Below are 12,799 nucleotides of genomic sequence, written 5' to 3' on the forward strand. Positions count from 1 at the left end.
TGTGCTTCAGTATTGAAATATTCATTAAACCTTCACTAAAGCATCACTTTTATTCTAACTTTTCGGAAGGAAATCTGTCCTGGGTGTGACAAAAGGGTTGCAGTGAGGAAAAGGAGCCAGATGGTAACCACTTAATTCCAGTCATAACATAATCTGTAAACTTTCTTATGCTGGAAAAGAACCCCACTCATTTGTATACTCTAAAATGGATGCAATCATGACTCAGTGGCACCAAGTGAATAAATATGGACTGTGTTAAACTTAATCTATGTGCTCTGAGGACACTGCCCTGTATTTTTGTCATTTATTTAGAATAAACCCATTAATATTCTATACTCACCTTTAAAGCATTTCTCCCCAGAAAATCAAAATGACCCATTTAAAATATGCAAATGGTTTAGTGTCTCAGAGTTAAGACTTAAAAGGAGACTAAGAACGAAAATTTTGATAACACTTTCTACAAAAGTGCTTTATTTAAAAATACAGTCTTTTAAAAAAAGCGACAGCTTTTATATACAGTTCCTTAGTTTAGAAACAGTTAAAAACACAATGAAGTAAACCCATATTTTGAAATTATGATTTGTAACATACACAATACTGGTGCTGAACAAGATAGTTCAAATGTATGATTAACTTTTTGTCTCATCATATTTCAGTAATTCACATTTGTTAAAACCAGTGGTTGGGACTAAAGAAAAGCTCCTGTCTGAATTTTTTCCTCTCCAGGAAATGGTAGGCACCCTTCCCAGCAGATAAAGAAATAGAAATAACAGCAGCCAGGCAGTGTATTCTTATTTCTTTGAGTGCCTGTGTGTCCAAAAATACATCTCTACCACTTTTATTCTCTTTTTCTATTTTCTTCTTTGAAATTTATTTATATGTGGCTATAGCACCTGGTCATCTACACCAGGTCTTTTTAAAGTTAATGTTTAAAAATGGAAGTTCTAAGGGTATGGAGCATGAACTGCTCTTGATAGCACAGGACTCAGAGCTAATGATGTTCCTAGGATATCAACACTCAGCATGATTCTGGTCTCCAAGTCAGCACTCTGAGCAGCTATGAACCAGTCTTTTACAGCATGGTATTGAAATATTTAACACTACATTCAAACATCTAACATAGATTTGTAAAAAGACAGGAGAAATGTCTTGTCAAACTAAAGTGCTCTTGGTTACTATATTTAAGAGGCTATCTTGATTTCACAATCTGAAGTTGAGAAAAAATTTTTTTAACCAATCACAGTCCCTGCTTCTCAAACTGGGAAACCTAGCCATCTTTCTGGAGTGTCAATTTTACCCAAAGATTTGGAAAGAAGTTTAAAATTTTTCTAATCTTAAAAAGTTTTATTGAATATATTCATAAAAAAATCATTAATTTTAATAGATAAAACATACAGCTTCAAAGAAATTACAAGTTGACATTTTGAACTATGTCCTCACATCCAGTCTCCTATGAGGAGTATTTCAGTAGTAACAACAGTGAAGAGGTGAGTGACCTAGGAGACCCTGATTTTTGAAAGTGTAGCCAGGTCTTTATTGGACAGTAAATACAAATACAGTTCAGTCTTGATTCATCCTCTTGAGTTCCATCTTCAAAAATAATGTAATTCTCTAATTATATACAATCCTGTCTATACTGATCAGGAAGAAAGTCAAGGAAAGAACTCTGGACTGATTTTTATTTTACATTGTTTAATAATTAGAGGAATGCTGCAGTCAGAGAAGATTGCTGGCTTACAACTAAATAGACACAACATATGTCATAAAAAATAGTGGAACTCGTGAATCCGAAAGATTAGAACTTGACCCACTGAAAATAATGGGAACAGTAACTGTGGGTGGTTTTATCCTTCTTACAGATTCACATTAAATTATACCATCCCTGTTCTTCCCTTTTTGTTGAAGAGGTAATCCACTAGGGATTCCTTCTTAGCTCTAAAGGGATCCTTTCAGTACGTCATGGGGGTAAACCCAAACTGCCTGCCAAAAATAACTACTTGTCAAATATAAAGTTAATGGTCATTCTCTGTATAAATAACATCTATAAAGAACAAAATGAAGTTGCCAATGAAATTATATGAGCCAAATTTACAAAGTTTTTTTCTTTTTAAACAATGGTTCAACTTCATAAGGCCACGTAAGAAAATCATAATCTGTAAATCAAGTTGTCATTTAACACATTTAATAATTAAATATAGTTAAATATGATATTGGATCCAAAATGATCCCAGATAGTATAAGGATTAATCCCATTAATCCCACAATTTAATGAGACCATCCCAACCACAAGTTATGACTTTAGATGTTTCATGAGGATGCCACACTGCACCTATACACACTTTATCATGAGCTTTGAATCTACTGTAGAGTTTTGTGGTCTTCCAGTCCCAGATGTTTAATTTTCCATTTCCATCTCCTGAAATCACATAGCTATAATGAGAAGAAAAATAAATTCAAATTATTCAAACACCTTCAACTGGTAAAGTGGGTGAGGAACAGAGAAATAATTTATCTTTTTCACCTTAACGTAAAAAAATCACTGTGATTATATAATACTTAGAATAATAAGGTAGAGTATAAAGCAGTCTATAATTTAAACTTCTATCAGAAAACCTCCCCACTGAGTGACCAATCTAAGAGTGAAAAATTATTTTTAACTTGGAAGATTGGGAGAGCCAGGGGCCACAGTGAATGCGGTATCACAATCACTCTCTAGACAGTCAGAAACAGTGTAAGGGAACCAATTTCATACAGAGCCAGCAAACACATGTAGACCAATTCAACTATAGTGGACTCTACCACCTTCATAATTATTTTTGGCCCCAACAGCTTCTGAATATATCCAAGATTCACTCAGAGGTAGGAGTCTAAATCCCAATTACCAGGCTAAACATACAAGTTTATAGGGATTTCTAAATTAGTGATACCCATATATTTGAGCTAACAATAGGGGAATGAATGCAGAGTTTCACTCTTAGGAAGGCTGTAGGCTTCAGAAATCTAGTGTGACCAGAAGATGGATTTGAGGTTTCAGCACAGAAAAGCTGTAGTGAAACTGTTAATTTCAACCCTACAATACAGGATTAATTCTTCTGGTGCTCATTCAGTCACAGCAATATAGAGATTACAGTCCTTCCAGCCTTGCTTAGAAACGCAGAAAGAAAGTAGGACATAGCCTATAAAGGCAGGGATTCATTATGTGGTTAAAGGGCACAGAACTGAACAATATAAAGAGACAGACTAAAGAACTTAAAAAAAAAGCCAAATGTAGCTGTCTTAATTTGTTCTTGCCTTTTATCTGGCATTTTGACAATCTGAACAATTCTCATACAATTACATATATAAAAGTGATTTGTACAGTGTTATTTGTACAGCAGTAGTTTATATCATTATATATGAATATAGGAATACATGAGAAGGTTTAAACTTACCTCATGTCTGGTGAAAAGTCTACCTGACAAGCATAGCCTGCTACCATATGGCCCTTAAAAATTTTTTTCTTATTTAATCTAAATCTGTTCTGTGCTCCAAAAATTAAGATTTGGTTGTCCATTGATTGGCACGCTAGCCATTTCCCTGTAAATTCAATAAATGAGACATTTTAGAGGAAGACTGAAAATTTTAAAAAGACTTTATTTAAATATGTTCAATCATTAATATTATTTTATTCCCAACTACTTCATAATAGTAGGAAAATTAATTTACCATACCACCTGTAAAGTGTTACAAATTTGTTGCTGGTGAGAGGTATTTATATATAAAGTAGTGGATTTTGCTCATACAATCTTATATCATTTAGCACTTTTCCTATAAAAGCTTTTTTGTTTGTTTAAATTAGGATATACAAAAACTCTGAGTTTAGCGTTAATAAAACCAAATTTTATGAAATGAAATTAATTTGTAGTAAGTATAAACAATAGAACCATGGAGAGAAAGAGACTTATTTATGTTAATTATGGAAAGAGGAAGGATAAACTCCAGGTGAGAAAACCTAGGATTATTAAATAAAACTGTACAAAGAAAGATATGACTAAAAAAATTCTAGTAACTGTTGTTGTGGGCCACACTTGTTTTTAAAAAAATTTTTTATTGAAGTATACTTGATTTACAATGTTGTGTTTAATTTCTGTTGTATAGCAAAGTGACTCAGTTATACAGATACATATTCTTTTTATATTCTTTTCTATTCTGGTTTATCACAGGATACTGAATATAGTTCCCAGTGCTATACAGTAGGACCTTGTTGTTTATCCATTTTGTATATAATAGTTTGCATCTGCTCATCCCAGATTCCCAGTTCCCCCTCCCCCACCTCCCCTCCCCCCTCCCCCCAGCCACCACAAGTCTGTTCTCTATATGTGTTAAGTCTGTTTCTGTTTCATAGATATGTTCATTTGTGTTGTATTTTAGATTCCACATATAAGTGAAATCATAATGGTGTTTGTCTTTCTCTTTCTGGCTTACTCCACTTAGTATGATAATCTCTAGGTCCATCCATGTTGCTGTAAATGGCATTATTTCATTCTTTTTTATGGCTGAGTAGTATTCCATTGTATATATGTACCACATCTTCTTTATCCATTCATCTGTCAGTGGACATTTAGGTTGTTTCCATGTCTTGGCTATTGTAAATAGTGCTGCTGTGAACTAAGGGTGCATGTATCTTTTCGAATTATAGTTTTCTCTGGTTAAATGCCCAGGAATGGGATTGCTGAATCATATGGCAACTCTATTTTTAGTTTTTTGAGGAACTCCATACTGTTTTCCTTAGTGGCTACACCAATTTACATTCCCACCAGCAGTGTAAGAGGGTTCCCTTTTCTCCACACCCTCTCTAGCATTTATTATTTGTAGACTTTTTAAAGACAGCCATTCTGACTGGTGTGACGTGGTACCTCATTGTAGTTTTGGTTTGCATTTCTCTAATTAGCAATGATGAGCATCTTTTCATGTGCCTACTGGCCATCTGTATGTCTTCTTTGGATAAATGTCTATTTAGGTCTTCTGCCCATTTTTCAATTTGGGCCACCTTGCTTTTATCTACCCAGGATTCACCAAAGCCATTAGAGTGTTAACTGCAGTATCTTTACATCCTGTATAGTTGTAAACATGATTAACTAAGGGATGACTCTTAACAATGCTCACAGTCTGACTGGGTAAATGGCCTTGTTCAAGATGGGCACAGTATTTGTAATGGATGGTTTAAAAATACACTATATGAAATTCAGGTGCACAGTGACAAATGTGACTGTATACAATATAGTGATTATCAGAACAGCACCCAGTGAGGTTGCTCTTCTCATAAAAATCATAGGGCATTTGACAAATATCACTGATTTGCCTGTGGCAGATGCCCCGACTAGAAAAGCAAACTCTTTCTTGACCCCTCTTCCTTGCTCTATACTCACAGTAGCTACTGAGTTCACAATGCTGCCCAAATATCGGATCCTCCACTTTAATATCATCATGTAGAATTATATCAGTATATCTGTAGTACTTGTACTTAAAAGGCAATGAATTATTAAATAGAAAACAGTATTAGACTTATCTTTTTAATTTTTGCCTGAAAAAATCTTTTACAGTAAATTGCTAAGGTGTTTTCTATGAGGAACCAGAACAAAATTTCCTATTCTCTGAAAGAAAAAGAGCTCACAATAAACCACTGAGCTCTTGAACATGATTCTCTTAGAAGGATAATTATATATTAAAAAAATAAATCCTGATTCTCAGATGGAAATCCTTAGATGCTCGGGCAATGTTAGTTGCAAATCATCATTTCTTTTATATTTACCTTTTAAAAATAACAAGAGAATGGGTGAGGTGACTCACACATGAACACCAGTGATTATTTCTAATATTGAAAAGATTTCCTTATATAAGTATGGCACTGTGACACACTTCCCCTAGGAGGGAATGGCCAAGGCTCTTTTGAAAACAGAGCTCATTTAAAAACACTATCTACTAACTTACCATTTGGAGACAAAGTCACTGCAGGCATTGAGTGCATGCTGGGTTCTGCTATATACTTGAAATCCACAGGGATATCCCTAAAAATTAAAAATAGCATATCAGAATAGTAATTTCTAAAAGTACTTTTAGAATAATAATCTCTGAAACAAAAGAGATGCTCTCGAAATTATATATTTAATAAACCTTTCATGAAACTTCCTGGAAGAAGGAAAACCACAAAATGACATTCTATTGATTATTATAAAGCTTTTACTTTACAAATGACTTTCCATGATAATTACAAGTGTCAGTGATTTAGTTTTCTATCTCTATTTGATTTAAACTTTGGCCTTTATGTTAAAAAAAAATCTGTTACTATAAGTTCTTTAATAATGAACTCATCTAAAAATGTACCACGGTAGCCAGAAGCAAGATGTCTGAGGCAAGCCTACAGGGAAATATTCTTATTTTACCTGCCAGTCAACCATAACTTGTTACTCTGCAAGCAGGTGAGAGTGCTAAAGAGCTTTCAGCAATGCAAGCAGATAGATGGTAGGCAAAGATGTACAGGGATCTGCAAGCAGGTCGAGCCCATCCAGATGGGTAAGGGATGGGTAAGGTAGATTAAGTGCTTGGTACCTGGACATCTTCTATTTTCAGCTTATTTGTAAAGTATTCCAAATGTGTACAGTGTAGGAGAAAAAGCATTAAAATATTTTTCTTGTGAGTGATACAAAAGATAAAACAAAAACAACAAAAATCCAAAACTAGTCACCTAAATCTAGACCCATCCAAAATTCTAAGTGTCTTTTCATTTTTAATATTCTCCATGATAAAAAATTCTTTACTAATTCTGAAGGATTTTGGTCCTTCAGAGACCATGGGACATCAGAATTGTTTTTTATAGAGTAATGTGTGGGAAATGTAATCTGATGAATAATACAGACTATAAAGCACCAATTTCAATTTCAAACCATGGTTCAAGTTCAAAGACTTTGATTAATTAGAGCAATAACAATAATAATTTGCCTTTTAAGTAAGCATCTTCTCTAACCATCTATCTATCAACCCGGAAGAAGAAGCAAATGATTGGAAAAAACTATCAGAGTCTTGGTTGGAGGAAAACATTTTCAGGTATAACCTGAAGAACAGTATCATTTATCAAATCTCCAACCCTTTAATACCTCTAAGCTACCAGTGAGAACTGACATTCAGAATGAATGACCCAAATGTATTGAGAAGAGCCTCAACCTTAAAAAGGTTCAACTACTTTTCCCTTCTCATTATTAGTGGCTGATAATTTTATAACATGAATTAAAAAATAAGAGTATTTTCTAAAGTTAATGATAGTTCAGGTTCATATCAATCAATGGTTTACTAAAATTTAAACAGATCCCTTCAAGGACTCTTGGTGCAATGAGCTCTATAACATGAAAAGAATCTGAACACCTGTGAACTTCATAATTGCTAGTAAAAATGCTAGGCATAGTTCTATTTAATAAACATAATACTATATTCTAATTAGAAATTGTAAATCAGTATAATAAGCTAGTAACTTATGTTACAAATAATCTTCAGTCTGGAAATGAGATCATCAAAAAAACAAAAAGAGGGCTTCCCTGGTGGCGCAGTGGTTGAGAGTCTGCCTGCTAATGCAGGGGACACGGGTTCGAGCCCTGGACTGGGAGGATCCCACATGCCGCGGAGCAACTGGCTCCGTGAGCCACAACTACTGAGCCTGCGCGTCTGGGGCCTGTGCTCCGCAACAAGAGAGGCCGCCATGGTGAGAGGCCTGTGCACCGCGATGAGGAGTGGCCCCCGCTTGCCACAACTAGAGAAAGCCCTCGCACAGAAACGAAGACCCAACACAGCCAAAAATAAATAAATTAATTAAAACTCCTACCCTCAACATCTTCTTTAAAAAAAAAAAACAAAAAAACCCCCAAAAAGAACAAAAACCTAACACCTATGAAATTTTAAAAATAAAAGATAGACATTTGTGCCAACCACTGTAAAATTTTCTTTTAAAAACATTTTAAGAAAAATAAATGCCTTTGGGAGAAAACATGCCTATAATATCTCATGAATTTAGAATTTAGGCAATTAGGATACCACAGGATGCTCAATATCTAATTACAATCTCCTATTCTTCTTTAAAACTGTATAATAGTCTTAGTTTGTATAGTATTGTTTAAGAAAACCAAGGTTCCTTTGGGTGAACCTGGAGGGTAGGTATTATGCTAAGTGAAATAAGTCAGACAAATACTGCATGGTATCACTTATTTGTGCAGTCTTTTAAAAAAAGTCAAACTCATAAAAATAGAGAGTGGAATACTGGCTGCCAGGGGCTGGGTGGAGGGGTGGGCAGGGAATTAGGCAAAGCTAGTAAAAGGGTACAAACTTTTATCTGTAAGATTAATAAGGTCTGAGGTTCTAGTGTATACACCATGGTGGCTATAGTTGATAATACTGTATTGCATAATTAAAATTTGCTAGGAGAGTAGAACGTAAGTGTTCTCACCAAACAAAAAAGTAAATACGTGAGGTGATGGATATGTTAATTAAGGGTTAATGAATTATTTCACACCGTATACGTATATCAAATAATTATGTTGTACACTTTAAATACATTACAATTTTATTTATACCTCAGTTTTAATTATACCTCAATAAAACTGGGGAGAAAAAAAGAAAAAGAAAAATCTTTGGAGTGGCTTCCCTGGTGGTGCAGTGGTTAAGAATCTGCCTGCCAATGCAGGGGACACGGGTTCGAGCCCTGGTCTGGGAAGATCCCACTTGCTGCGGAGCAACTAAGCCCGTGTGGCACAACTGCTGAGCCTGCGCTCTAGAGCCTGCGAGCCACAACTACTGAGCCTGCATGCCACAACTACTGAAGCCCGTGCGCCTACAGCCCATGCTCCATAACAAGAGAAGCCACCGCGATGAGAAGCCCGCACACCACAACAAAGGGTAGCCCCCACTCATCTCAAGTAGAGAAAGACTGCGCGCAGCAACGAAGACCCAACGCAGCCAAAAATAAATAAATTAAGTAAATTTATATAAAAAACCAAAAAAAATCTTTGGAATCAGTTTGATCTGAGTTTGAATTCTGGCTCTTTCGTTTCTTGTGGAACCTTGGGCAAATTACTTAATCTATCTCAGTTTCCTTATCTGTAAAACAGGAATAGGAAATACACCTATCTCGTAAGATCACTTGCCCATTAAATGAAATAGTTCATGTAAAATGCTTAGTGTGCCTGGGACATAGAAAGAGCTCAATAAATGTAACATCATTAATAATTATGACAATGAGTTCCTTAGATATTCAGTGCATACTACATGCCAGGCACTGTGCTGGTGTTGAAGACAGATGGAGAATTTGACTGACAGTTCTTTCTCTCATGATTAAGAACTCGTCAGGATGCAACACTGTAAATCAACTATACTTCAAAAAAAATTAAAAATAAAAAAAGAACTCATCAGGGAAGAGAATAAATAAGCAAGAACTAAAAAAGCTGTGAGAAGCAAAGGGTTGTCTGTGGGATAATAGACAAGATGCTTAATCTCATGTGAGGATTGGTTAGGAAGGCTCTAATCGCAAGTGAGAATTAAACTAAAATCTACAGGATGTCATCATTTATAATGAAACAGTATCATGAGTCTTAGGAGTATTTCTTAAGCTCTGAGAAGGAAAAAAAAGAAACATCATTTAATCAAAATATTTTACTGACCGATGCTCTAATTTAGAAAACATACACAAGTGTTCTAAAAGCCCTGTAACTGGTGCATCATTCAAACATTTACCAGTTTCTTTTATACTACTTCACATTTTCAAATGGAGCTGAAAATATCTGATAGAAACACCTGAAAGTTTAAGTATAATCAAACTGTTAAAGTACATAAAACAAAACAGCTATATGTACACTAAACTATCTAGCTTGTTGTGCAAATGGTCTATATGGCTCATATAAAACTATATCCTTATCAGGTCCTCTGCATGTAACATCATTTATGAAGTAGAAGAGATCTTAGTTATAAGATAGTCTCAAACCATGGACATTAAGAATGATGTTATTAAGACTATGTATAAAGTACAGTCAACTATCCATTAATTGGGGGTAATTTGGAGGGGTATACTGGTGATGGGAGAAACAGCAGTTAAATTACATTAAATCTTCAATTACCCAAACTGTCCTGACAATGGTTAGGGACGTGCTCAGGTCCCCAAACAGACTCAGTTTCAGGAGGAAACTACTGCCTGTAGTTCAAGGCTTCTCACTTCCTACAGCTGAACAACTTCTGGGGGTAGGGAGATAGTTTCTAGTCCCCGCAAGGCTGTAACCACAGTTGAGTTGTGCCTTATAATTGACTATCAAAACAAGCTGGGTTCCAACCAAACATTAACTCTAACAAAAAGATTATTATGCATTGCTTTGAAAATCAACTATAAAACATGATCTATGATAGATACTTAGTGAAATTAGCTTTAGTATTTCTTGACTTTAGAAAAGTGTTTTTTTCTCTAGGAAAGCAAAATTAAGCAATATATTCTGATTATACTTTACAAGTAAAACATTATGGGCTATGAACAGCAGGACACAGGGGTGATGACATGGGGCAATTTTCAGTACTGAATAATCAAAATGCACACATTTAAAAAATTAAGAGATTTTAAAAATGTTTTCTTTGGGTTGGTTCTAAGGCTAGGATGTTATGTTCAATCCCTAGCATAAGCAACACAGTCTATACGTGTGTGACCCCTACTTTTCGTCAGTCATTTTGCAAAGATGAATAAGATACCTAATAAAGAATGTAAGATGGCACTATATAAGCTTTTTTACTAGTGCAAGAAAAAGGACTCAAAATACACATTACTTTAGATAGATTATCTAAAGACTATGAAAAGTAGCATGTTTAAATTTTTATTTTCATATTCTGGATACCTAAATAGTTAAACCAGTTTGACTGACAGGCCAGAGATCACAGTTGTGAAAATATTCAAATTGAAAGCCTTTCACTACAAAATTTTAAATTGTTTGCTTTATATTAATTAGATTTTCTACTGATAAAAACTCACCATTCCCAAACTCTTAGGCTCTTATCATCAGATGTGCTCACAAATCTCCTATTCTCATCAACAAAAACAATGGTGTTGACAGCTCCCAAATGCCGATCATATTCCTGTACAATTTCTCCACTTCGAATGTCCCACTGTGTATCAAATAAGAGAAATGGCAAAGAGCAGATTTATGAAAACAAAGATCATAACTGTGGAAAATGGAGAAGGAAAAAAGATCTCCAAAATCGTGTTTTTATAGATTCACTGCTTCCAAGACTAGAACATCAGCACTCCCTAGAAGTAGCAAACATTAAACAAGTTAATATTCCTTATTCTAGCCCCTCATATAGTGTAAAGCTCAGGAATCTTAATAAAAATATTGTGAAAAGACTTACTTGCACAATCTTTTTATCAGACATCCCAGCCACAAAGAGATTTTGCTTATCTTCATCAGGATTAAATTTGACACAATAGGGTACTTTTCGGTTTGTAAATCTTGATATACACTGTCCTAAAACCAAAGACCCAAGTTAAAGTAGGTAAAATAAATTTGACCATTTAAAGATAACCCTGGGATTAAGATCTAGAGATCATTTGCTAATAAATTTTGAGGAATGGCAACCTACTTGTTCTTTACTGTAAACTACATTGTTCCTTTTCTAGGATTTTTAATGATTAAAAATAGTATATTCAAGGGGCTTCCCTGGTGGCGCAGTGGTTGAGAGTCCGCCTGCCGATGCAGGGGACACGGGTTCGTGCCCTGGTCCGGGAAGATCCCACGTGCCGCGGAGCGGCTGGGCCCGTGAGCCATGGCCACTGAGCCTGCGCATCTGGAGGCTGTACTCCGCAAAGGGAGAGGCCACAACAGTGAGAGGCCCGCGTACAGCAAAAAAAAAAAGTATATTCAAAAGTATCTGTATCATCAATTGCAGAGCAGATAAAGTTCTCCAGGTGATTACAATATGCAGCTAGAGGGGCTTCCCTGGTGGCGCAGTGGTTGAGAATCCGCCTGCCATTGTAGGGGACACGGGTTTGAGCCTTGGTCCGGGGGGATCCCACATGCCACGGAGCAACTAAACCCGTGCGCCACAACTGCTGAGCCTGCGCTCTGGAGCCTGCGAGCCACAGCTACTGAAGCCCGCATGCCTAGAGCCTGTGCTCTGCAGCGGGAGAGGCCACCGCAATGAGAGGCCCGCTCACTGCAGCTAGGGAAGGCCCGTGTGCAGCGGCGAAGACCCAGTGCAGCCAAAAATTAAATAAATGAATGAATAAATAAATTTATTAAAAAAATGCAGCTAGAGTTGAGGACCACTGCCAAAGATGTTAAGAATATGGGCTTTGGCATTACAGAGACCTTGATTTGAACCCAATTCGACCATTACTAGCTGTGTGACCCTAGAAAAGTTACCTCTTAAGCCTCAGTTTCCTCATCTATAACAATAATAGTATTTAATCTCATAGTGATATTTTAAGGATTGACCAAGTTACTGCAATATAAGCACTTAGTACAATGCCTGGTAGACAGTGTTCAATAACTATTACCTGTTTTCTTTATCCTTAAAACTCAGTAGGATGAAAGATGGCTGTCTAATTATATAAAATTATACTAGCCACAGCGTGCTGATGTAATCAATATGTCTGTGAATATATAAAACCAATCTTTCCATGGAAGTTTAGACCTCCATTTTAACCAACTGGGGCAATTAAATTTAATTCTGCTCATCAGGTATTTATTGTGCTTCTGTGTTGTGCAGTGCAGTGTGCTAGGTTATGTAGGGGAACAAAAAGATC

The 12,799-nt window shown here is 35.8% G+C and overlaps 1 protein-coding gene across 1 annotated transcript in view; it reads right to left on the reverse strand.

Moving 5' to 3' along the window:
- Positions 1–454: 454 nt before the first annotated feature.
- Positions 455–12,799, reverse strand: part of CDC40 (cell division cycle 40) — a 57,081-nt gene continuing 44,736 nt past the window's right edge. The window contains exons 12-16 of the mRNA XM_065889235.1: positions 11,404–11,519; positions 11,027–11,160; positions 5,971–6,047; positions 3,432–3,576; positions 455–2,430 (exon numbers count right to left, since the gene is read on the reverse strand). Coding sequence (XP_065745307.1) covers positions 2,253–2,430; positions 3,432–3,576; positions 5,971–6,047; positions 11,027–11,160; positions 11,404–11,519 — 650 coding nt within the window. The 3' untranslated portion in view covers positions 455–2,252. The remainder of the gene's footprint in view (positions 2,431–3,431; positions 3,577–5,970; positions 6,048–11,026; positions 11,161–11,403; positions 11,520–12,799) is intronic.

This window comes from Phocoena phocoena, chromosome 12 (assembly GCF_963924675.1).
Source record: "Phocoena phocoena chromosome 12, mPhoPho1.1, whole genome shotgun sequence".
NCBI classification, from domain to species: domain Eukaryota; kingdom Metazoa; phylum Chordata; class Mammalia; order Artiodactyla; family Phocoenidae; genus Phocoena; species Phocoena phocoena.